General features: G+C 62.1%; 3 protein-coding genes across 3 annotated transcripts; 1 reads left to right on the plus strand and 2 right to left on the minus strand.

Annotated features, from left to right (window-relative positions):
* Positions 1-6,278: 6,278 nt before the first annotated feature.
* EDF1 (endothelial differentiation related factor 1) lies at positions 6,279-10,100 on the plus strand. Its single transcript, XM_012784534.2, has 5 exons — positions 6,279-6,477; positions 8,213-8,264; positions 8,605-8,765; positions 9,103-9,196; positions 9,870-10,100. Exons 1-5 carry the CDS (start codon positions 6,400-6,402, stop codon positions 9,929-9,931), a joined length of 447 nt encoding a protein of 148 aa, XP_012639988.1. The 5' UTR covers positions 6,279-6,399; the 3' UTR covers positions 9,932-10,100.
* Positions 10,101-10,423: 323 nt separating this feature from the next.
* On the minus strand, positions 10,424-20,828 carry MAMDC4 (MAM domain containing 4). Its single transcript, XM_076009187.1, is given in 26 exon segments — positions 10,424-12,015; positions 12,127-12,305; positions 12,752-12,860; positions 12,953-13,080; positions 13,226-13,360; positions 13,513-13,659; positions 13,773-13,863; positions 13,955-14,073; positions 14,232-14,369; positions 14,441-14,660; positions 14,732-14,865; positions 14,963-15,097; positions 15,189-15,305; positions 15,853-16,003; positions 16,124-16,236; positions 16,326-16,514; positions 16,594-16,678; positions 16,841-17,014; positions 17,093-17,400; positions 17,556-17,681; positions 17,826-17,910; positions 17,994-18,124; positions 18,234-18,359; positions 18,446-18,619; positions 18,692-20,290; positions 20,747-20,828. Coding segments are annotated over 25 exon segments (3,975 nt in total). The 5' UTR covers positions 19,299-20,290; positions 20,747-20,828; the 3' UTR covers positions 10,424-11,961.
* PHPT1 (phosphohistidine phosphatase 1) lies at positions 20,826-23,355 on the minus strand. The gene is made up of 3 exons (XM_012784546.3): positions 23,093-23,355; positions 21,601-21,725; positions 20,826-21,101 (listed from the first exon to the last, which is right to left on the minus strand). Exons 1-3 carry the CDS (start codon positions 23,250-23,252, stop codon positions 21,009-21,011), a joined length of 378 nt encoding a protein of 125 aa, XP_012640000.2. The 5' UTR covers positions 23,253-23,355; the 3' UTR covers positions 20,826-21,008.
* Positions 23,356-24,624: the final 1,269 nt, after the last annotated feature.

The following is a 24,624-nucleotide window of genomic DNA, read 5'->3' on the forward strand; positions in this document are numbered from 1 at the left end:
GAGTGAACATGTCATGTAAGTACGTGGCGACACACACTGAGAAGTTACGGCGCAGCTGTAGGAGTTGGGAGCAGTAACCTCTGGGGATTAGGAATGTGGTGGGAGGAGTAATGGGGGTCAATCACTGGGTTTTGTTTTAATCCAGACCATCCTGTTTGACTTTTAAATATGTTGATTGTATTAATAAATTTTAAGCTAAAAATTCAATAACAGCTGCATTTTAGTCTGTCCATCCTAACTGATGTTGTTGGCTTCCTTGGGGACTCAGCCCCTTACCGACTCCCTGTCCACTCTGCCTGTGCTGGCCAGTTCCTACCATGTCCCCTTCCCCGAGTACTGCCTCAGCCCCCGAGTGCCACCCATCCCCCACGCCATGCCCATAGGGCTCTTCTTCAAATGCAGACCTGAGTGGGTCACCTCATGATGGAATCCCCCAGAAGTTCCTACTTTTCAGACTGTGTCTGTCAGGAGGTGGCAGCTCTCATAACACCTCCCACCTGGAGACTAGGCCCAGGCATCCCCTTCCAGTGTCATCCTCCTCAGCCTCTCGTGCCCCCTCAATCCCCATTCTTGCCTCTCTCCCTGTACTACTAGTACACTGGATTGAGACTTTCTGCTCATGTGGCCATCTTACTCTCCCCCCATTTGAGTTCCATAGGGATGGTGTGACCCAGTTTCACGTCCCCAATGTCTGTACACTGCTTGGAAAAAACAAGGGCTCCATCAGAGGATGGGCTGACGGGTGGATGGATGGAAAGAACAATAGCATGGTCCTCTCCAGTGATGCGTTACGGTGCAGGGTGTGCACCTGTTATCACAGTAATGTATAGTCCTCCTAACTTTATGTTCCTGTTCCTGGCATTCAAACATAAGGATGTCTTTGGATGATGATAATGGAAGATCAGGGGTCCTGTCCTTTCAGTGTAACACTCAACTAAGCATCAAAGGCAAACAGAAACCCAAGAAAGCATTACATCAGATTAATAATCACTTTCAGAACCATGAAGAGGCACGCAGAATACTGCATGGCCCACTCTATGAACAAAGCTGTTTTCCATTTTGGAAAGTTTTGTGTTTTGCCAAATACTTTCCTTTTTTTTTTTTTTTGAGACACAGTCTTGCTTTGTTGCCCAGGCTAGAATGAGTGCCATGGCATCAGCCTAGCTCACAGCAACCTCAAACTTCTGGGTGCAAGCAATCCTGCTGCCTCAGTCTCCCGAGTAGCTGGGACTACAGGCATGTGCCACCATGCCCGGCTAATTTTTTTCTATATATATTAGTTGGCCAATTAATTTCTATTTATAGTAGAGACAGGGTCTCGATCTTGCTCAGGTTGGTTTCGAACTCCTGACCTTGAGCTATCCACCCGCCTCGGCCTTGCCAAACACTTTCTGCATCACTCTGTCAAATGGCATCCTGCTTGAGTCCTTGCAACTGCAGCCTTCTCAGTGGTCAGTCCCAGAAAGATGGGCTCAGAATGGTGGAGGGGCGGTCAGAGTCAGAATTCTAAACAGTCCTCTGTTAAGAAGCATTTTAGATGAAGTTACAGACCAAGAAACATTTGAGAAGACGAAATTCTGGAAAATCCACTTTTACTCATAAAGTAACTGTCACTGGTGTTGCCACTCACCATAAACAACTATAAAATTTGCCAAAATACAGGAAGTGACTGTTTTCAGCCAGGGGACAACAGGCAGCATAAGACTGAGAATCCGAGAGAAGGGCAACACACGAGGTCGACCCACGTTCTCTCTGGCTTTCTGCTTGGGAACAATTTCTAAACCAGGCAAACGTGGCAGTCCGGCTGGAGCGCAGAGATGGAAGTCAGAGTTCAGGGCAGCATGACTAGCTGGAATTGGCAGAATGGAACAGCAGAGAGGAGGGAGCTGCACAGTAGGGTCCAGAAGTCTCATGGGTCCTCAGCTGAGTGAGTGACTGCACAAGGGAGGGCAGGATCCCCAGCAGTCTGGCGTGGAGCAGCTGCTGCAGAACTGAGGGGTTGAAGACGCCAGAGGCTGACAGCACTGAGAGGCCGGAAGTCTCCCCTACCCATATCAGAGTCCTTGTTAACACCCCAGTATTCAGCTGAATCTCCAGAAAAGTGGAGAACAAGGGCCAAGACCTAGATTAAGACCTACTCTGGAGCTGCCCAAACAAGGCTTAAACCGAGTCTCGGCAGGATCAAGGAGAGCCATCAGTGTATGAGCTGCCTGCCAGAATAAATGCAAAACTCTACAAAGACAGACACTGTAATCCAGACTCCATGCAACGTGACTTCCACGGTGTCCCGCACAAATTTACTGGACATGCAGAGAAGCAGGAAAACGTGTCCTGTAACCAAGGAGCACAGCAATCAATAGAAAAGATGCCGTGCTGACCCACATGTTGGATTTAGAAGACGAAGACTTTCATGCATTGGTTATAAAAATGTCCAAAGACTTAAAACATAGTTTAACTTACAAATGGGAAATCTCAGCAGAGAAGTGGAAACCATTGAAAAGAATCAAATGGAAATCATGTTACTGAAAAGTATAAAAAGTACAGTATCTGAAATGAAAACGTCTCTGTTTGGGCTTAACATATTGGAGATGGTGGATAAAAAGATCAGTAATCTTGAAGAAAGAGCCACAGAAAGTATACAGCCTGAAGTTTGAAGAGAATAAAGATCGAGAAAAAGAACTGCGGGATATATCAAGTGGAATTACATACATTAATTGGAGTCCCAGAAGGAAAAAAAACAGTGGGAGAGAAAAATAAAAATATTTAAATACCAGTGAAACTTTGCCAATGTATAGGATCTAAGATCAGTGAACCCAAGCAGGGCAGACACATAGGAAAGTACACTTGGGCACATGGCAGGAACACAGAAGATCACGTGGGAAATCTCGCAAGTAGCCAGGGGACATGTCACACTACCTGCAGGGGAACAGGGAGATACTCGCTGACTTCTCATTGGGAATGATGGAAGTCAGAAGGCAACTGGATGACATGTATACTGTATCCTTCAAGAGCAGGGTAAAATAGAGACATTTGCAGTTAAATGGAAGGTGAAACCATTTATTTACAGCAGACAGTACTACCAAACACTAAGGAAAACTATTCAAGGCTGAAACAAAATGACGCCAGAGAAACTCTTATTTACAGATGCACGTGAATAGACATTTTTTTTTTTTTTTTTTTGAGACAGAGTCTCACTTTGTTGTCCAGGCTAGAGTGAGTGCCCTGGCGTCAGCCTAGCTCACAGCAACCTCAAACTCCTGGGCTCAAGCAATCCTCCTGCCTCAGCCTCCCAAGTAGCTGGGACTACAGGCATGTGCCACCATGCCCAGCTAATTTTTTCTATATATATCAGTTGGCAAATTAATTTCTTTCTATTTATAGTAGAGACGGGATCTCGCTCTTGCTCAGGCTGGTTTCGAACTCCTGACCTCGAGCAATCCGCCTGCCTCGGCCTCCCAGAGAGCTAGGATTACAGGCGTGAGCCACCACACCCGGCCTAATAGACATTTTTTTTGTTTTCCAGAAGGCTTTGGAATTTTCTTTTCTCCATGCACGAAGGTAAATGAGTAACTCTGGAAGATGTCTTATCTCAAACAATGCAGGCAGAGGAGTACAACAGTGGTGTGGCATCTCTAGTGATACAAACTGCCTGCTGTACCTTCCATAGCCGGTTGTCCACACCAGCTGCTGTGGCTTCACCTCCAAGGCTGCTCTCCTCCAGGCCCTGAATAAATGGGAAGAATCCCAGAGCCAGGAAGGAGAGTGCACAGGGGACACAGAGAGGGAATGAGTGGCTGGTGAAGGCGCCTCACAGAGACACTCGTATTCACCCGCACCTTGGTGGTAGGGAGTGCAAAGGACACGGCAGTGGGCATCTTTGTGTCATCAGGCATGGACTCCTGAGGGCCAGACAGGATGATGGCTGTCCTGGTGGTGGACACCTACAGAGGACAGTTAGGTCTAGATGTCCCTTCTCCCAGCAGATGCCAACTAGAACACGTACACTATGAAGCTGGCTCAGCTTCATATGCAGGTTGTTCCCGCCACAGCTGTGGAAGGGGCCTCCCAATGGGTTCCTGAGGTTGGTGCTGGTTACGCTGGCCAAGCAGGACGCTTCAACTGCAATCTGCTCTGACCGCTGCCTCTTTCCAGACAGATCCACCTTCCTCACATTCTCCCTGAGGTCCAATGCCACTGGAGTGGCTCCAGGCATTTTTAGCACATGACTAAGGGGAACTTAAGTTGAGGTGCACTTAGTCAGGGTTTATGGGATACCTTCATACAGTCCAATCATGTGTCTGCTGGGTGTCAGGGGGCAGGAACGTCTTCCAGGGCTGCAAATACTCACCTACACAGTGCTCAGACTCAATAGTGCTACAGCGAACTCATCCATTTGAAGCCTGGAAACCTTGTTTTACCCAAACCAATGTCAATACTATTAGATACAGATTTGATCACACACATTAGAAAAATGTCTGAATCATCATTCTCTTTTTTCTATAATTCTGTAAAATTGTGATGCAGCGATCAAAGAGAATGCAGCCAGAAATGGTAAGCAAAAGCATTAAAAAGCTGTATCAGTTAATTCATATAATTGTTATTTTTCTGACTATTGTGATGCTTGTGGCATTGATGTTTCATTTTTTTTCTCTTTTTATTCTGTGTTTCTTGCTAAGTCTGCCACAGACTATGTTTTTAAGAATTCTGTAACTAAGCCAGGCACACGCCTATAGTCACAGCTACTCCGGAGCTGAGGGGGGAGGCTCCATTGAGCCCAGGAAGGAGTCCGGCCTGAGTAACATAGTGAGACCCTGTCTCAAAAGAAAAAAAAAAAACAAAAAAAAACTAAAACAATTTTTTTAAATAAAGAATTATAACTTGATTATTTTTCTCATTATAAAAAATTATTGTAAAATAACTATAAACTACACTATTACAGAATTATGAAAGAGAGCCCCCCCCCCAGTTGTCTATGTTTCAGGACCCACAAAACCTGCACCTGCCTCTGGCCCCAACACGTTTGCATCATATGAACACAGCTCCTGACAAACACAACTTCAAATTGTGCGCAGGGCGGCAAAAGGGGAGGAAAGAGAAGCTAAGTCGAAGCGCAGGGAAACCGAACTGGCGGCCTCCAGCAGCTGCTCCGGACCGCTTCGCTCACGTGGCCGGGCTGCGGACCGGGAAAGGCAGGCGTGGGCCAGTCGCGAGTCGCAAGTCGTGTGCGGCTGCGGCCCCCCCCAAAAGACCACAGCGTGGCAGCACAGGCCCGCGGGCCAAGGACTCTGGGCCCAGGCTCCCCGTGCCCACTCTCCTCCCGCGGACCCGCAGTCCGCCCCCCACCCCGTCCGGCCTGGGATGGGCTCCCTATCCCTGCACCCCGAAGTCCCCCAGTCCGCCCTCCCCCCACCTCCCCCGCACCTCGCCGTCCCCGCGGACCCCTCAGTCGGCCCTGCCCCACCTTTCCCCGCACCCCGCTTTCCCCGCGGACCCCTCAGTCGGCCCTGCCCCACCTTTCCCCGCTGACCCCTCAGTCGGCCTTGCCTCACATTTCCCCGCACCCCGCGGACCCCTCAGTCGGCCTTGCCCCACATTTCCCCGCACCCCGCGGACCCCTCAGTCGGCCCTGCCCCACCTTTCCCCGCACCCCGCTTTCCCCGCAGACCCCTCAGTCGGCCCTGCCCCACCTTTCCCCGCACCCCGCGGACCCCTCAGTCGGCCCTGCCCCACCTTTCCCCGCACCCCGCGGACCCCTCAGTCGGCCCTGCCCCACCTTTCCCCGCACCCCGCGGACCCCTCAGTCGGCCTTGCCCCACCTTTCCCCGCGGACCCCTCAGTCGGCCCTGCCCCACCTTTCCCGGCAGACCCCTCAGTCGGCCCTGCCTCACCTTTCCCCGCACCCCGCGGACCCCTCAGTCGGCCCTGCCTCACCTTTCCCCGCACCCCGCGGACCCCTCAGTCGGCCCTACCCCACCTTGCCCTCGCACCCTGCTTTCCTCGCGAACCCCCAGTCCTCCTTCCCCCCACCTTCCCCCGCACCCCGCCGTCCTCGCGGACCCCCAGTCCGCGCCCCCCCAGGGCGGCCCTCCCCGCCAGCTTTGCCCCCGCCATGCGCCCCCCAGCGGCGGTGACTCTCCCGGCTGCCCGGGCCCCGACGTCGCTCTCCTCACGGCGCCCGCGCGCGGCCCTGGCGTTTGCTCAGACGAGCCGGGCGCGGATTGGTCTGGGACCGCGGGAAGTGCCCGCCCCCCAGATCCCTAGCCAATGGGAGCCGGAGGCGGGGCCGCGGCGCAGGCGCCGGAAGCGAGGAGGCGACGAAGGGACGTCGCGTCACTGCGCCGGGTCTCGAGCAGCTGCTGCGGAGCCGCCGGACGGACCGCCGCCCCCGCCCGCCGCGCCATGGCCGAGAGCGACTGGGACACCGTGACAGTGCTGCGCAAGAAGGGCCCCACAGCCGCCCAGGCCAAGTCCAAGCAGGTGCCTCGCCGCGGAGCGGCCGGGCCGGGCTGGGCGGTCACTGGGCCGGGGCCGGGGCAGGGCTGGGGGCTGACGGGAGGACTGCGGTCGAAGGGCTGGGACGGGAGATAGGGGGCTGCGGCCCGGGGCGGGGGTTGGGCCCCGTCAGGGGACAGAGGCAGGGCGGGGTGACTGAGGTTAGGGTGCGGGGGGCCGAAATGGGCCCGGGGCCGGGGGTCTGGGAGGAGGAGGGGCAGGGAACTGGCGGGGTCGGGGGACAGGGTGATGGACAGCGACAAGGGTCAGGGGACTGGGGCGGGCTTAGGGCTTGGGAACCAGTGTGAGGGCGAGGGCCAGAGGACGGGACGGGAGATGGGGTAGAGGACAGGGCGAGGCTGGACCTGGGACCGGGCTGGGACCAGGGAGGATGAGCTCAGGGAAGGGACTGGGACGGGGCGGGGACTGTTGCTGGAGTCAGGTGGCAGAATGGGGCAGGAGGTGGGGCCCAATGGCAGGGGACAGGGCCGGGGTGGGGACTGGGCTGCAGGGGCCAGTGGGTGGACAGCAGTTAAGAGGCAAAGTGGGAGATAGGGAAGGCACAGAGCTGGGTAACCAGAGGAAGGTTGGGGACAGGGAGCGCCTGGTCCCTGGTCTGGGGTGGCCTAGAAACTCCGTGTGCGGATGGATCCTGCTCCCCCAGTTGCAAGGGTAAAGGGCATGCTCTGAGCACTGTTCACGTGGAGGAAGTTGCTAGTATGGGTGACCCACTCTCAGGTCAGTTGTGACTCACATGTAATGTGGGGAGTGCCATTTGGTCACTGCCTGTTTCTGGTTTGTACCCTCAGGATGGCACTCAGTGCCAGTCAGACCAGGACAAGCTGGGGTCCTGGGCATCCTGGTGTCAGGCATGTATTGACCTGCTGTGGGCTTACCAGTTGCATGCTCAAAACCAAATCCACTTGTCCTTTTCTTTTTTTTTACTTTTTTATTTTTTTAGATTTATTTAATTTATTTTTCTTTTTTTTCTTTTACCAGCAAGCAGTAAGCCTTTAGCAGATGTCCTTTTCTTTTAAAGGAAACTTAATAGCCACAAGTCAGGAGTCACGTGAACAATTTTGTAGAAAGCATCTTTGAACATATCACACTTAGAATGTCCTGTGAGCCACTCCTCTGAACTGTTAGAAGCATCAACAAATTTGTTATATTAATATTCAGTGACTATAGCGTCATTGTTATTGGCAGTGTTTCCAGGGGGAATGCAGGTTTCCATGAGATGTGTCATCTCTGTTTGTTAGGAGCCAGATTCAGGGAGGAAGGCCATACTAGGCCAACACTTGGCGTTCCTTCCTGCTTCTGCAGGCGAGTCTAACAGAGAAGTTAATGTGTTTCAAGTATGATTTCTAGAAAGGATCCGTTAGTGCCTGCCAGTAATCCAGGCTACTTGGAAGGACAGCTTGAGGCCAGGAGTTAAAGACCAGCCAGGGGAAAGAGAAGAATCCATTAGCTTGTCTTTCTCAACAGCAAATGAAGTGATCTGTTTTTGTTTTTTTAGCAGCAGTTTATTGTGAGTCTCCAGGATATTTGATTTAGAGGGTTTTGTATAATGATCTTGGGTTTAAACTCAGCATTGTACATCAGTCCTTCAAAACCACTAGTCATTAGCAACATGTGAATTGGTGAGCAGCAACCTAAATTTGTGTATGCTAGACACTGCCAAAGCTACTTTTGATCAAAAAAACGTTTTCTAATTTTCTAGGCCATCTTAGCAGCTCAGAGACGAGGAGAAGATGTGGAGACTTCCAAGAAATGTAGGTACCCATGTTTCCACCGGGACTCGTGTCAGGACTCAGGAACTGTGTACTGCTGATGCCAGGAAGTGTCTGGGGTTTTCTCAGAGCAGCTGTGGTTGGTGTGAGGGCAGCAGGGACTGTTGCCTTCTGCCCACGTCCCATAACAGAGAAAAATCTGGAATTCCAGGCTTTTAGGGCTGAGTTTTGGGCAGAATTGGGGTCCCTGGGGGCAAGGGCAAACTGAAGGCCCCAAAGTCCCCAGGTGGTGGAGCCCATCCTCCGGATCTGGTTGCCATTCTGAAATTGGTCTACGTTGGATCAATTCTGAACCCATTCCTCTGCTCTCACTTTGCTGCAGGGGCTGCGGGCCAGAACAAACAGCACTCGATCACCAAGAACACAGCCAAGCTGGACCGGGAGACGGAGGAGCTGCACCATGACAGGGTGACCCTGGAAGTGGGCAAAGTCATCCAGCAGGGCCGGCAGAGCAAGGGGCTCACGCAGAAGGACCTGGCCACGGTGAGGCGGGACAGCTCTCCCTTCTCCTGGGACTGTGGTACAGGCAGGCAGTGGCTGGCGTGTAGCCAGCCCCTGGAGGGTGGGCTCTACCACCTGTGACTTCGGGGTCTTCAGTATGCCCTCGCCCCCAGGGACCCCCAGGCCTTGTCAGACCAGCTGTGACTTCCTCACACGAGGGTGTAGGCCCCACAGCCTCTGAGAGCTGCTCTCTGCCTGAGCTGGTGGGGCGGTGGCTGAGGCCACACTCTCCTGGAAGGTGTTGCCCCTGGGTTTCTCACTTCAGTTTTCCAACGTGTCCTTACTGAACTGATGTGTATAAAGCACATCTTCTCTTTAGAAAATCAACGAAAAGCCGCAAGTGATCGCAGACTATGAGAGTGGACGGGCCATTCCCAATAACCAGGTTCTGGGCAAAATCGAGAGGGCCATTGGTGAGTGTCCGTCTTGGCAGGGTGGCCGCCCCTCTTCTGGGTGGAGCTGGTGAGAACAGGGCTTGGGAGGGCTGGCGTGCCCTCGGGGACGCCCAGTTCTCTGAAGCTGCTGGGATGTCTCCGAGAGCTGTGCTGCTCCCGGCAGTGCTGGCTGTCAGGATGATGGCAGGGCCTCTGGAGTGGTATCTCAGTCTCTCCCGGGTGCAGATTCCCTCCGCCCCTCGCTGCTGGCCAGCCCAGCCTGGACACAGCACCTCAGTGGCCCTCCCTTGGCTGCTCTGCCCACACACCACATCCTGCTCCCTCACGCCCCTTGGCGTCAGCGTGGGTGGGAGGCGGTGCCCACAGGGGACTTCTGCCCTAGTCCTCTTGGGAAGAGGTGTTGATTCCATGCCACCTAGGATTCTCAGACTCACCCTCTTTTCAGCATTAGATGTGAAACTGGGCTTGTTGGGTGCTAAAAGCCTGGTGAGAGGGTTACAGTGGTGCCCTCCCCTACCTCCCTCCCTAGCAGATGTGGAGGCAGCTTGACACCCAGAGGGAGCTGGTGCTCAGGGTAGATGGGCTCCTGCTGCCCCTCACGGCAGCTGGGCGGGGACACCCTGGCGCTGCCCTGTCCCTCGACGTTGCAGAGGGGAGCAGTGGTGGTCAGTGGGCCAACGGCTCGTTTCAGGCCTCAAGCTCCGGGGGAAGGACATTGGAAAGCCCATCGAGAAGGGGCCCAGGGCGAAGTGAGCACAAAGCCTCGAAATCAGCGTGTGCCAGCTGATCTCGTCTGGCTGGTGCCCTCAACTGCCAGCACCGACGTGCGCCTCCTCGCTTGGCTGAGCGGAGCGCGGGGTTAGGCTTGCGGGCCCCTCCCCAACCCACACCTGCTGTCAAACTAAGAAAATCTTGCAAACTACTTGCTTTTCCTGACTTTTTTTTCTCCTTCCCTCCCCGTCCCTCGGATGGAGGCACAGAGTGTGGCCTTCCTCTCCCAGGGACGTCTGCCCGGGAGCCATTGTCAGAAGCCTGGGGGCGAGGGTGGGTGCTGGGGACCACCTCTCAGGCAGGATGGGACTGAGAACGTCACCGGATGCTGCTTCTCTAAAGTGGGTATTTTTTTTTTTTTTTTTTGAGACAGTCTGGCTCTGTTGCCCGGGCTAGAGTGCTGTGACGTCAGCCTAGCTCACAGCAACCTCAAACTCCTGGGCTCAAGCGATCCTGCTGCCTCAGCCTCCCTAGTAACTGGGACTACAGGCACGCACCACCACGCCTGGCTAATTTTTTCTATATGTTTTTAGTTGTCCAGCTAATTTCTTTCTATTTTTAGTAGAGACGGGGTCTCACTCTTGCTCAGGCTGGTTTTGAACTCCTGACCTTGAGCGATCCTCCTGCCTCGGCCTCCCAGAGTGCTAGGATCACAGCTGTGAGCCACTGCGCCCGGCCTCTAATGCGGCTTTTAAAGAGAAGCTGGTAAAGTTTGTGCCCTGCCTGCCAGTGGCAAATCCTACCCTCTCGTGCTTCATCTGTCCCAGCACCTAGGCCTGTGGTCTGCGCCTGGCACGCTGGACCACAGCTGTGGGAAAAGAGGGTGCGTCTCATGGCGGGCCCTGTAGGGTCCCCCAGGGGCTGTGTGGGTTGTTCTTTCCCTGCAGCGTCTTCACCTTTGCACCCATCTGCCGGGACGTCAGTCAGCCTCACGCTTCCCAGACGCAAGGGGTGTTGTCCAGCTGGGCTGAGTCCCCGGGATGGGCAGGAGCCCAGTGCCTGGTGAGGGTGCTGTGCCCACCAGGACAGCAATGGCTCCTTGGGACAGATGGGTGTCTGAGAGGCTGGGCAGAGCCTTCCTGGGGGAAGGAAGGGAGCACCTGGCTGTGCAGATGGTCACCACCGTCCCTGAGGACAGCCACCCAAAGTAAGGCCTCCCAGGCCTCAACACTGAGTCCTTGCAGCAGGGCGTGTGGGAGTTGCCCGCGGGGAGGAGCAGGCGTCAGGCTTGAGCCTTGGGGCAGAGATACTGGCCCACTGTACCCTCTGTCAGGGTCCCAGGCTAGTTCACGCATCTTCGGAGAGTCACCTTCTCTCCCAGGTCTGGCAGCCAAGCGAGGCCAGGGTCAGCCTGCGTGGCTATGACCTGCTCGGGGGCCTCGGGGACAAGGGCACCTCAGCACGGTGACCTGCAGCCAGGATTGCTGAGACCTTCAGGTGGATAGCGGGCAGTGGGGGCAGCGCCATGAGGGTAGACAATGGACGTGGGGTCCCTTACCAGGGACGGGGACAGTGGACACGGGGTCCTTTATTGGGGACGCAGCAGGACATTCCTCCTCCCACCAGGCCAGCTCCATGTTGCCACACTCAGGTTTTGCCTCCCACGTGTCCCTGCACCGTGGTTGGTTTTGTCCCCGTTCTCAGTGCAGAGCCCCAGCAGGGTGGGGCAGTGGCTTCTCGGTTGCCATCTGCGCCTTGTCCTGTGGGAGAGTGTCCCTTGTCTGCTTCCTGAGCTGCCTTGATCAAGGAGGTGCCCCAGGCAAGTTCTCTAGGTCTGTGTCAGGTCTGGGCGTCCTTGGAGGCCCACGGTCCTGCTGGCCGGCAACGCATGGATGCACTGACCTCGCCCTGGAGGCTCAGGCTACCCTCTCGGGGACAGCAGAGTCAAGGGACAGGGCAGGGGGCGCAGAGGCTCAGCGTGTCCTGAGACCCCAGCTGGCCAGCAGGGAGTAGGTGTCCAGTCCCTGCAGGGTCTGGTGGAGGGTTGGGTGCTCAGGTAAGGAGCCACGGTCTCATGTGGTGGCCTGTGGGTCGCTGGTGACAGACTCCGGGAGGGTGACGTGATCCTAAGAGAGGGGACTCATGCTGTGATGCCATGGGCAGCGGGGGCTGGGCTGCAGTGGTGCCGGGCTCCTCCCTGTGGGCTCCTGCCACCCGTCCCCACCCACGGCTCCTACTGCATTGAAGAGGACGTTGTCGAAGCTGGGTGTCGCAGCCTCCCTGCCACTCCAGAAGGGGCAGCCTCCCCTCTCCCGGAGGCAGCGCCGGCCCCCGAGTCCCAGCAGCACCAGGAGCATGAGGAGAAGGAGGGCGCCGCCAACCGCGGCTGGCACGGACACGGGTGTGGCCATGTGCCCTGTGGGTGGTGGAGACACGTGAACCCTGGGGCTTGAGCCCTCCGCAGTGGCCCCCACATCCTCAGCTGGGGCTATCTGGTCCCCTGGGTGCCTGTGGGTTCCTGGGGTTTAGCCCTTTAGAAGGAAGCGCCTCGGCCGTGCCAGCGCCAGGCTGCAGGATGAGGCTGTCTGCAGACTGGGGTCCTGGCCCCAAGCAAGACGCCCCCTTCCTCACAGCAACAGCCACTGATGCCTGCCTTGGGCATGGGCACAGTGGGCCCAGAAGGGGGTGCCCCAGGGGCCAGGGGGCAGAGCGGGGAGGCCCAGGGCCTGGTCTTGGTGGCTCCCCTGGCGTCCTGGGCTGGGTCAGGGCGCTGGCAGCTGCCAGGGCAATGAGCCGGGCAGACTCAGAGCAGGCTGTCTGACCTGGGCCTTCCGAGCACCCCAGTGGCAGCCCTGTGCTCACCCTGGCTGGGCGCAGGCTGCTGGCAACGCTGCTCAGCCTGGTACTCAATGTCGTCCAGGGCGATGGGCCCCAGGGCAGGCTGGCCACTCAGAGTGGCCTCAAACACAACCTGCAGGAAGGAAAGGCCATGAGGACCCAGGGGAGACGGAGGCCCCCCCCCTGCCGGCCCTGAGGTCCCTTGGCCAGGGCAGCCAGCCTCACCTGGAACTCCTCAGCACTGGCCACCTCGACCTGGGCCTCTAGCCACTGGTGCCGCCGGTGCCCACCCTGGCTCCACACGGCCAGCTGGCCCTGGGTGCTGACCAGCAGCACCCTCAGCTCCCCCTTGTCTGAGAGCAGGGCCGGGTGGGTCAGGTCACAGGTGCCTGGCAGGCACCTGCACGCCTGACCAGGTGCAAGGGGGCCACCCCCAAGCGCTGCCCCAGACCCGGGCTCCGCCCACTGCCCAGTCCCCCACCAGCCAGCCGGACTCACAGAAGTGCTCGGGGAAGCCCATGTGGTACCAGAAGCGGAGGCAGGAAGCCTGGGTGGCCGGCAGAGGCTCACTGCGCAGCCAGGCCGCCTGGCCCCCCGGGCCCAGCACACCGGTTTCAAAGAAGGCAAAGTGGCCTGGAAACAAGAAAGTGGGGTCCCCAGTGGGCGGAGTGAGCCCAGCCCCTTGCCCCAAGGGGGCCCCACCAAGTCCGAGTGCCCCGGGGTGGGCAGTGGGAGGCAGAGTGGCTGTGGGTGGCCTCGGGGCCCACCATCCAGTAAGTGCGCACCTGCCTCCGTGCCCAGGCTGTGGTCCACGGCGGGGTGGGGGTAGCGGGAAGGTGTAGCACCGCCGCTCCAGTCCCAGCTGTACCCGCCTAGGCCGGGCCAGGCCAGGTGGCTCCAGCCACACAGGCCAGACTCAAAGTCACAGGAACCTGCAAGGAACCTGCTGGTGACTGGTGCTGCCCAAGCCCCGGGCACCACTGCCGGGGGGAGCCAGGCCAAGGCGAGATCTGCTGCAGCCCAAAGGCCCCAGCAGGGCTCCCACCTGGCTTGGGGCAGGGCCCGTCCTGGAGGAAAAGGTCATCCAGGGCCATGTAAGAGGGCTCCACACCTGCGGCCACAGCCTCAAACACCACCTGGTGGGGCAAGGCAGGGCATTCTCAGCCTGGTCTGGGTGGCCTACAGGGGGTGAGAAGGAAGGGGTGCCCCCAGGGCCCAGGCACTCACCCTCCAGGCCCGCCTGGCCTGCACGTCCACGCTGCCCAGGCGCCAGGCAGCCCCTCCGTGGGCACTGATGCTGAGCACTGGGTGCCGCCCGCCCTCCTCCACATGGACCCGCAGGGTGCCTGCGTGCCGAGGCCACCCAGGTCAGCGGCAGTGGGGCAGCAATGCCCACACGGCCTCAGCCCCATCCCCCTTGGCTCCCCAGCCTGTCACCGGGCAAGGGGCCCGTGGGGACCTCAGGCCGAGCCTCCCTGAGCCCCGGGAATGTGGACAACCTCACCTGGGCTGCGCAGGCTCAGGTGGTACCAGAAGGTCAGGCAGGCAGGCTGGGCCAGGGGCCTGTACTCCTCCGAGGTCAGCGAGGCCACGTGGCCCTGGGGCAGTGCGTCCGGGCTCAAGTCCACCACCATGTAGTGTCCTGGGGGTGCCAGTGTCAGTCTGCCAGCCCCTGGCTGGTCCCCCAGCCCCGTCCCTGTGGGGCCCCAGTACCTTGAGCCGTTTCCGTGGTGTGGTCTGTCCGGGGGCCCCAGGCGGCGTGGCCCGAGGCGTTGGTCTGGCGCTTCCATAGGCCCTGGCCCCCAGTGGAGAAGCCACAGGCCGAGTCCTCGAAGGAGCAGCGCTTGGGGGCCCAGCAGGGGCCAGGCCGCACGGCCACGTCGTCCAGGGCCATGGAACCATGGTATCCATCCCGGAGGCCCTCGAACAGCAGCTGGGGGCAGACGGTGTCAGCGGGCAAGGGGCCCTGCCCCACGTTCCCACCCCCGGGGCTCCAGGCCTCACCTGGTAGCGGGTGCGGGAGCTGGGCTGGTGGTGGAGGGTGGCCCAGGCCTCCTGCCAGCGGTTGCCGTGGGTGCCCGACCTCGACCAGAGGAGCATGTCCTCCCCTTCCCGTCTCATGGCCAGACGCAGCGTCCCTAAAGGGAGGCAGGGTTTGAGGGGACCAGCCCCAGCTCCTGACCCTCCTCAGGCCTCGATGGGCACCAGGCAGGAGGCCCCAGCCCCCCGACTCACCGATCTGGGGCCCGTGGAGTTGGTACCAGAAGCTGAGGCATTCTACAGGGGCTGCCGGCACCTGGGGCCTACAGAGCAAGTGGGCGCCATAGCCCCGAGCTGGGGGGTCTGTGGGGTCCAGGAGCATGAAGTGGCCTGTAGGGGACATGGGGCGACTGCAGAGACGCCCCGAGTCCCCGAGCACTCCTGGGTCTGAGTGGCCCTCGGCCTGGAGCCCCCACTCTACCTTGGCCAGTGGTGTGGTCGTACCCAGGGCCATGACTCTGGACCCGGTGCCAGTGTGCGTCTGTGAGGTGGCCCGTGTACCAGCTGCATGTGTCCCGCTCAAAGTTGCAGGAGACCTCTGGGGGGACAGGGGTGTCAGCAAGCCCAGCCCACTGCCCACCCCCGCCCTCCCAAGCCCCGAGCAAGTGCAGGCTCAAAGGGTCCCTCGAGGTGGTCCGGTAGCCCCCCTAGTGGGGCAGCAGGGACCTCCGTCTCTCTCGGTGGTCTCCGTGGGACTGCAGTTCCTCAAAGTCACGTTGTCCACCCCAGCCCCCTGCTGGCCAGGGCCATCCAAGTCCACCAGACCCACAAACTCCAGCTGTGTGGGGGGAAGGAGGGAGAGGACTGTTAAGTCAGGGCTGGCTCCAGCAGACCCCCCCATCTGTGCTGCCCTCCTTACCCGGAATGGCCGGCGGCGTGCCCCCAGGAGGGCCTTGTCCACCTTCCAGCCCCCGGTGCTGCTGCCTGGGGCCTGCCACACAAGCTCCCGGGAGCTGCCGTCCACCACGACCAGCGCTAGGAAGCCTGGCCAGGCGGTCACCATGGGTCACCATGGGTGACCCAGCCTTGGACCCTCCCTTGTCAGGGAGCCCCAGGGGGTGGGTGGGGAGCCCAGGCGGCCGTACCTCGGGGCTGGCTCTGGAAGTGGTAGGCCAGGTGCAGTTCACAGCTGGGACCAGAGGGACCCAGGGCGGGGCTGAGGACCCGAGCCTCAGGCCTCAGCTGCCCCCAGGCCCTCTGCAGAGACAGGAAGCGCCCTAGGGGGTAGTATAGGGGCTCAGAGCCCTCATTCCTGGCCAGGGCAACCATCTGTCCCTCAGGGACCCAGAGGCCTCCCTAGTACAGCCGAAGAGCCCAGATCCCTCCCTCCAGGCATGCCGCTACTTTGGCAGGGACCCGGGCTTAGGCCTCACCTCCAGCAGCCTCCTGGGCCAAGAGCTGCCACTGGAGCCGCCCCATGCTGGCATCTTCCCAGCCCCCAGCCGTGGGGGACTCGAAGTCTGTGGTTCCTGGAACAGCAGCTGGCGCTCAGCAGCCAGGACCCCAGCCCCCCAGCCCGCCCGAGCACCCCCCACCCGGCCCACAGTGGCCCCTTTACCGCAGTCCTGCTCGTCCTCAGCCCCCGCACATTGCTGCTGGAAGTCGCACAGCTGCTCCGGGGGCACGCACAGGTCCCCACAGGAGAGATGCCCTGGATCGCAGAAATTCTGGGGCACCAGGCTGGATGGCGGGGTCTCGGGGGCCGGGGCCCAGGGTGCAGGAGGCAGCATCTGCAGGCCGGCTGGCTCTGCAGGGCAGAACCGGGTCAGCTGGAGCAGCAACTGAGCTTTCTGGGCGGAACGGGCCTGGGGCTCCAGCAGGCTCACCCAGGACGGGTTTGCAGCGGTCAGACAGGATGAGGTCATCCAGGGCCACGACGCCTCCTGGGCCTGTCTGCCCAGCTAGGAGGATCTGAGGGCAGAGGGGGTTCAGGGGGTGCCCCAGCACCCGTCTGTCCCCCCCAACCCAGGGGCCTGCTGTCCCAAAACCTCTTCCGTCCACCCACAGCTGGTGTTTTGTGGGCTCCCTGGACCCCACCCTCCTCCTGTCCCCAGGACGCCTGCTCAGCCTCACCTGGAAGGGGTGGGCGCTCTGGATGTCAACCCGGTCTCGGACCCAGGCAGCCCCCAGCTCCCTGCAGTGTCTCCGCAGCAGGATAGGGGCTGGGGGGGCGCCGGGCTGCAGCGTCTGCAGGAACAGCTGCAGGCAGCTGGCCTCAGACCCGTGCAGGTAGCGGTAGAAGACCAGCTGGGGAGGGACAGTTGCTGGTCAGGGGGCCATGCACTGGGCAGCCAGGGTGGGAGACCTGTGCCCCACCTGTCTTACCGAGCAGTTGTGGGGGCTGGAGGCCTGGAACTTGGGGCTGGAGAGGACAGTGGGGGTGCCGGGCTCAGCCAGGGAGACCAGAAAGTAGCCTGGGGAGAGGACAGGTGTGGGCCAGGGCCGATGGGTGGTGGCCAGGTGGGTGGGCGGGGCCGAGTCCTCCCTGGTCTCACCCTTTGCACTGTTCCAGCTGTGGTCTCGGCGCGGCCAAGCAGGGTGCTCGGGGCTGCCAGCGCTGTGGTTCCGGGCCCAGCCCTCCGAGTGGTTCCACGGGCCCAGGCCTGTCTCAAAGTCAGTGGCCATGTGGTGGCCTAGGGTGGCAGGTGAGGTTGTTCAGGCCACCCAGCAGGGCCTCCGCAGCTGATGGCCCAGCTCAGGGGGACAGTGGCTGCCACGCCAGGAAGACCACGTACAGTACACCCTATGGCATGAGCCATAGCCGAGAGGCCAGGTCTCCCCGTCTCACCGCAGGTGGGTGAATCTTCATCAGACAGGTCCCCGCAATTGTCTTCTCCATCGCACAGCTGGTGGGGCTCTACGCAGGCCTTATTCTGGCAGTGGTGGTGCCCCGGGGGGCAGCTGGCCTGGGGGCCTGGGGTGCAGGAGGGTTTGCCTTTCAGCCTGGCCTAAGACCCCTGGCATTGGGGGCGAGGCCTCAGTGGGACTGGGCAAGGGTGGGCAGGGGAGCCCCATGAGCCCATGGCCCTCCTGGTGGGTCGGTGGCACGGGGCCTTACTGGGCAGCCCACAGCCCCGGAACTCCAGGTCGTCCAAGCCCACAGCACCCCTGTGGGTGGCATTCCGGGTGGCAGAGAAGGTCACCTGAAGAGAGTGGGGGGCCTTAGGACCTGTGTCAGGGCCCAGACCCCACTCCCCTCCCTAGCCCACCCAGATCCCCAGCTCACTCGGAAGTCGCCCCTTATGCGGCCGGTGGTTACTGCCAGCTCCTGCCAGCCGGGCCCCCAGGGTCCCGAGCTCCGCCACAGTGTCAGTGTCTCTGCGCCGTGAGTCAGCTGCAGCCGCAGCTCAGCCGCATCTGTGCCATGGGGGGCCCTGGGCAGCTGCAGCCCCGCCCCTCCCTGCCATGCCCGCCCACTCCCTCCCCCCAGCACCCCACCCATGGGTCCTGGGGGGCCCAGCCACACCTCCAGAGGCCAAGTGGTACCAGAGCCTCAGCTCACAGGTGGGGGCAGCCTCGTGCAGGACGGGGGAACGCAGGACCGCGGTGGCTGCCTCCTTCCCTTGGTGTGTCCCGACAGCCAAATACCAGCCTGGCCCGGGGGAGAGGTCAGGAGATGGGGCAGGAAGCAGGGGGTGGTGGGGAGCGGGTGCACGTGGAGACCTGCCCCAGCCTCACCCAGGTCGGTGCCCAGCGTGTGGTCTGAGCGAGGCCCTGGACCCTCCAAGGCGGCCCCTGCCCTGTCTCGGAGCCAGCTGTAGCCTGAGGTGCTGATGTCCCGCCAGCCGCAGGGGTCGTGCTCAAAGTCGCAGGTGAAGGGTGCGCCCAGAGCGGCCGAGGCCCCATGGTGACCTGGGTGAGCAGGTGGTCAGGGGTGCTGCCCTGAGCGCGGGCTCTGTCCGCTCCCGTGTGGCCCCGGCTTACCGCACTGGGCCTCGTCTGAGCAGTCGCTGCAGTCACACACGAAGTTGCACACGGCCTCGCCGGGGCTCCTGCAGTGGTTGGGGACCCAGGCCCAGCCCGGGAACCCTGCTGCTGGCAGAGCGACACCCAGGTGGCCTGGAGGCAAGTGACCAGCCATCCCCCTTGGCCCAGGACTGTCCAGTTTTAGCCCTGGAAGTTTCCTGTCCAACCCAGGACACTCGGCACCTACTTTGGGAATCAGGCCCAGGAGATGGGACTCGGAGGGTGTTGGCACCCACAGAGAGCCGCCATCCAGGCTCCGTGTCAGGACAGAGCAGGTGCACCCCCAGGTTCCACCCCACAGAGGCTGCATGTCAGGATGCGGGCGGGAGGATGTGGGCAGCCCTGGGGAAGGGAACAGGAGCCAGAGGGGCTGCCAGGACAGTGCCCCAGACGGACGTATCCAAGGGGGGCCCAGGCCTCTGCCACTCCACGCAGTCCAAGTGTGGCAGACAGGCCCCAGGGAGCTGGTCCCCTTGTCTTGGGCCTGGGAGAGAATTCTTGACCCCTCCCTAGGTAGGCCATCCCCAGGACCACATGGCTCATCCTGAGTCCCCTTATAACCCATGTCAGGGCAGCACCTTGCACCCCTCCTTCCCTGGGGGGCTTAGGCATCAGCCCCAGTATCTCTCAACACCACCCAGACAACAGGCTCAGGACCCAGAGCCCCATCCTGCCACAGCAGCGGGGCCAGACAACTCACCCACAAGCAGGACCAGGCTGGGCAGGAGGTGGCCGGGCAGACTCATGGTCAGGCCTGAGGGAGTGAGCCCAGGGGCTGCAAGGCTGGCAGCCTGTGGGGACTTTGTCCAGTTATCAGCCTGCAGTGGCCCCACAGGCTGACTCTGCTTTAACTGGAGGGTTTTAGCCCCTCCCGAACCTGTGGCCCCTCGGCCAGCCCCACCCAGTGCTGATGGTGCTGCATGCCTGGCTGTAAACGTGCCCCAGGAGGGGGCCCCCGGCCCAGGGTCACCTCCCACCTGCCTGGCTCCTGCAGACTAAAGGTCAGACCCTGGCCGTCGTGCCCACCTGCCATGCCCTGCCCGGTGGAGGCTCCCAGTGGAGCAAGGAGGGGCCCAGGCACCCCAGGAGAGGGACTCTGTGTAGTGGTGTGTAGGGGGGTGCAGGGCCGCCAAGGCGTCTCTCACTGTGCCTCTGGCCCCAGCCCGGTGCTGGCCAAGGAGGCAGAGACACGACTCATCCCAGCGGAGGCAAGCAGCAGTCCGGTGGGGCCGCGAGCCTGCCCTGGCTGTCACACAGGCTGGGGATATTGTCCCTTCATGTATCCGCCCTCCTACACCTGTCCTGGGCAGCCAGGTGCTGAGTGGTGCCAGGCACAGGGTCCCTGTGAACCCAGAAATTTCCAGTCTTCACGGAACAGACCTAGAGTTGGGGTTGGGCACTTTGAGGCTGCAAGGAGTGTGGCGTTTGGAGCCAGGCTCTGCTTGTGAGCTGCCACTTGCCCTCAGGAGCTTGTCTCACCTGAGCCCTAGTTTCTTGGTCTGTAGACATGGTCACAACAGCACCTGCCAGGAGTGGCCACCTGGAGGACCCAGCATGCTGAAAAAGGCCAGCACAACTGCCAGTGATGGGCACCCACGAGAACAAATGTGCTTCAGCCCCCAGCTGTCCCGCAGTGTCCCACCCCACCATCACCGTCCAAGGGTCACCATGTGGGGCCGAGCCCACACCCTATGCACAGCCCAGCCCGGACAGTGGTCACCGGTGCCCCTCTCTGCAGGGAGCCCTGGGGTGGGCTCAAGGAAGGGGGCACTCCTGGGCGCCCCAGGCCTTGGCCAGCCCAAGGGACCAGGCACTGACGCCTTGCGCAAGGGCTTGTTGGGCCTCCACCCAGATGTCCCTGGGGACAGCAGCCAAGCTCAGGGGCCATCAGGCCATAAATGGGGCAGTGACCCCTTTATCAGACCCCAAAGGGCTGAGTGTGCACTGCCATTCCTGGGGGCCTCTGGGGTGGAACGGGGTGGGGCCCTGCTGCTCCCGGGCTCTCCCACCCACCTGCTTCAGTCAGGGCGTAGGACAGCCCTGCCCAGGTGGGGACCCAGGACAGGGAAGCCAAGACACAGAGTCTGAAGACTAGCAGGCACAGCAATGTTTTTAATTCCCATGGGCCAGGCTGGTCGGTCTCAGAGGCCTGGCAGGGTGGCACATCACCAGAGGGTGCAGAAGAAAAGGGCAAGGCCAGCCCCTCGGGGAGGACCTGGCAAGGGCAGAGTTCCGACTTGGCTGCTGGAGGAGGCAGGCCTCAGGCGGGGGGTCCTCAGTAGCCATCATCGGCCCAGGTGACCTCATAGTCAGGGTACTTGGCTTTGATCTTCTCAGTCGAGACGGAGTGCTGGGCACGGCCGTAGCCCTGGAGAGAGAAGATGGTCACTAGCATCACTTGGCCCTTCGCCCTCTGCCCTGGCACTGGGCATCAATGGTCAGCAATGACACCAAGAGCAGCTGTGGGAGGGGACAGGCAGAGCCTGGGTGCCCCAGGGCGGAGCCAAACCCACTGCCCTGATCACCCTGGGGAGCTCTCCTGGGGAGAGGTGGCCCGCACAGGTGAGCAGACCAAAGGTGGGGGCTGTGTGAGGGCCAGTGTGTATCTGCTGGTGGCTTGTGTGAAGACACAGCGTGGACTCTGAAGCTCCCTGAGGACAGGAGAGCCTGGCCAGGCCTCTGGGGTGGGCAGAGGACTTGGCTGCTGTGTCTGGGGGCCTCCCCCTCGCCTCAGAGGTCTGGCATGTGCTTCCTACCCCTGGTGGTACGCGGTATGTGGGATACCATAAGGCCCTTGAGGGAGGGTTCGGCTGCCCAGACTCTGGACTGGCGCCTCCAGCCAGGCCTGGCAGGGGCTGCAGGCTCACCATGGAGTATCCGTACACGTGGATCTTCTTGTCCTGGCTCTGGTGGGAGATGCGCCCGCCGCCCAGGCACTCACAGTCATAGCCCTGCTTCTGTATCTCGCCGGACACTTTGTCGTAGATGTCCGCTGGGGTGGGGAAAGCAGCCTCAGGACGTGCCCTGGCCACCCCTACGAGGCCTAGGGACTCCCATCTGTCTACCAGCCCAGCTCTGGGCAGCCCCTTCCCCAGCGGAGACAAAGGCCCCAGGCTGGGGCTGGGATAAAGGGGAGAAGGACGCGCTGTGCTGGTGCAGGGACTGGGACTGGGAGAGAGTGGTCGGGTGGGGGTACGACCCTCCCACCAGGACCTCGACTTCTTCAGGCCAGCCGGACCAGACCTTTGGGCGCACTTGGGCACAGGACACGGCCGCTGTGCCCTCGGCCCTGCGTCCGCCCCCAACCCTGGCAAGCAGGCCCGCCCCTGCTTGCCCCTGGCAGGCAGCCCCACCCCACCCCATGGCAGGCAGGCCCCGCCCCCGCCCTGCCCACCCCTGGCAGGCAGATCCCGCTCCACCCACTGGCAGGGAGGCCCCGCCCCCGTTAGCTCTTGGCAGGCAGATCCCGCCCCACCCACTGGCAAGCAGGCCCCGCCCTATCCGCTCCTGGCAGGTAGATCCTGCCCCCTGGCAGGAAGGCCCCGCCCCCGTCTGCCCCTGGCAGGCAGATCCCGCCCCCTGGCAGGAAGGGCCCGCCCCCGCCCGCCCCTGGCAGGCAGATCCCGCCCCCTGGCAGGAAGGGCCCGCCCCCCACCCGCCCCTGGCAGGCAGATCCCGCCCCTGGCAGGAAGGGCCCGCCCCCGCCCGCCCCTGGCAGGCAGATCCCGCCCCCTGGCAGGAAGGGCCCGCCCCCTCCCGCCCCTGGCAGGCAGATCCCGCCCCCTGGCAGGAAGGGCCCGCCCCCCGCCCGCCCCTGGCAGGCAGATCCCGCCCCCTGGTAGGAAGGCCCCGCCCCGTCCGCCCCTGGCAGGCAGATCCCGCCCCCTGGCAGGAAGGGCCCGCCCCTGGCAGGCAGATCCCGCCCCCTGGTAGGAAGGCCCCGCCCCGTCCGCCCCTGGCAGGCAGATCCCGCCCCCTGGTAGGAAGGCCCCGCCCCGTCCGCCCCTGGCAGGCAGATCCCGCCCCCTGGCAGGAAGGGCCCGCCCCCCGCCCGCCCCTGGCAGGCAGATCCCGCCCCCTGGTAGGAAGGCCCCGCCCCGTCCGCCCCTGGCAGACAGATCCCGCCCCCTGGCAGGAAGGCCCCGCCCCCCGCCCGCCCCTGGCAGGCAGATCCCGCCCCCTGGCAGGAAGGCCCCGCCCCGCCCGCCCCTGGCAGGCAGATCCCGCCCCCTGGCAGGAAGGGCCCGCCCCGTCCGCCCCTGGCAGGCAGAGCTGCCCGGGCCCCTGGAAGTCAGGCCCGCCCCCGCCCCGCCCCGCCCCGCCCCGCCCCGCCCACTGTCAGGCAGGCCCCGCCCTCACCGTGGTACTCGGCCCACTTGTAGCCGCGCACGATCTCCTTGCTTTCCGCAGCCGGGGAACCGGAGGGCGGCGCCAGGTGGACCCGAATTAGCACGTACTTGAAGACGCCATCGGAGTCGATGTCTACATCAGGAATCTGAGCGAGGCTCGCCGCCGCCATGTTCCTCCGAGCGCGCCAGGCCCCGCGGTCCCGGCGGCCCCTTCCCTCGCCCGACCGAGGCTGCTGGGACAGTGCGGGCTCGGGAGAGCCGCGGCCAATCCCGCGGGCGCATGCTGCCCGAGGCCCGGAGCTCCAGCCAATCGTGCCGCCGCCCGAGGCACGGACTGGCCAATCGCAGCCCGGCTCCTTGCAGCCTTGGCCACACCGGCCTCGCTTAAAGGAAAGGTGGACCCGGGAATGGGTGGTGATTAAATCCAGCCGACGGAAAAGTTCCTCTCCAGCGGAGTCGGGTGGCAGGCACCTTGGGAGCCGGGCAGTTAGGTGGCCCGCGAGGCCCATCGACGCGGGCGGGCCCCGACTTCCACCCCACGCTCAGTCCGAAGGCCCCCTCCCCCCTCCCACCGTCCGAAGGCCCCCTCCCCCCTCCCCTCCGTCAGAAGGCCCCCTCCCCCCGTCAGAAGGCCCCCTCCCCCATCCTCTCCCCTCCCCTGGGTCCCCCGCCGTCCGAAGGCCCCATCCGCATCCTCTCCCCTCCCCTCGGCCCCCCGCCGTCCGAAGGCCCCCATCCCCATCCTCTCCCCTCCCCTGGGTCCCCCGCCGTCCTAAGGCCCCCATCCTCTCCCCTCCCCTGGGTCCCCCGCCGTCCGAAGGCCCCCATCCTCTCCCCTCCCCTGGGTCCCCCGCCGTCCGAAGGCCCCATCCCCATCCTCTCCCCTCCCCTGGGTCCCCCGCCGTCCGAAGGCCCCATCCCCATCCTCTCCCCTCCCCTGGATCCCCCGCCGTCCGAAGGCCCCATCCGCATCCTCTCCCCTCCCCTCGGCCCCCCACCGTCCGAAGGCCCCCATCCTCTCCCCTCCCCTGGGTCCCCCGCCGTCCGAAGGCCCCATCCCCATCCTCTCCCCTCCCCTGGATCCCCCGCCGTCCGAAGGCCCCATCCCTATCCTCTCCCCTCCCCTGGATCCCCCGCCGTCCGAAGGCCCCATCCGCATCCTCTCCCCTCCCCTCGGCCCCCCGCCGTCCGAAGGCCCCATCCTCTCCCCTCCCCTGGGTCCCCCGCTGTCCGAAGGCCCCACCCCCATCCTCTCCCCTCCCCTGGGTCCCCCGCCGTCCGAAGGCCCCATCCCCATCCTCTCCCCTCCCCTCGGCCCCTCGCCGTCCGAAGGCCCCATCCCCATCCTCTCCCCTCCCCTGGGTCCCCCGCCGTCCGAAGGCCCCATCCCCATCCTCTCCCCTCCCCTGGGTCCCCCGCCGTCCGAAGGCCCCATCCCCATCCTCTCCCCTCCCCTCGGCCCCTCGCCGTCCGAAGGCCCCATCCCCATCCTCTCCCCTCCCCTGGGTCCCCCGCCATCCGAAGGCCCCATCCCCATCCTCT

Source organism: Microcebus murinus, chromosome 12 (assembly GCF_040939455.1).
Source record: "Microcebus murinus isolate Inina chromosome 12, M.murinus_Inina_mat1.0, whole genome shotgun sequence".
Lineage (NCBI taxonomy): Eukaryota > Metazoa > Chordata > Mammalia > Primates > Cheirogaleidae > Microcebus > Microcebus murinus.

Bases quoted from the DNA above. Each gene is read 5' to 3' on its own strand.
- EDF1 (XM_012784534.2), top strand. From the start codon at position 6,400: ATGGCCGAGAGCGACTGGGACACCGTGACAGTGCTGCGCAAGAAGGGC. The intron at 6,478-8,212 runs GTGCCTCGCCGC...CTAATTTTCTAG, and splicing joins CCCAGGCCAAGTCCAAGCAG to GCCATCTTAGCAGCTCAGAG. The intron at 8,265-8,604 runs GTAGGTACCCAT...ACTTTGCTGCAG, and splicing joins TGTGGAGACTTCCAAGAAAT to GGGCTGCGGGCCAGAACAAA.
- PHPT1 (XM_012784546.3), bottom strand. From the start codon at position 23,252: ATGGCGGCGGCGAGCCTCGCTCAGATTCCTGATGTAGACATCGACTCC. The intron at 21,726-23,092 runs GTGAGGGCGGGG...TCCCCACCCCAG, and splicing joins CAAGTGGGCCGAGTACCACG to CGGACATCTACGACAAAGTG. The intron at 21,102-21,600 runs GTGAGCCTGCAG...TTCTCTCTCCAG, and splicing joins ACGTGTACGGATACTCCATG to GGCTACGGCCGTGCCCAGCA.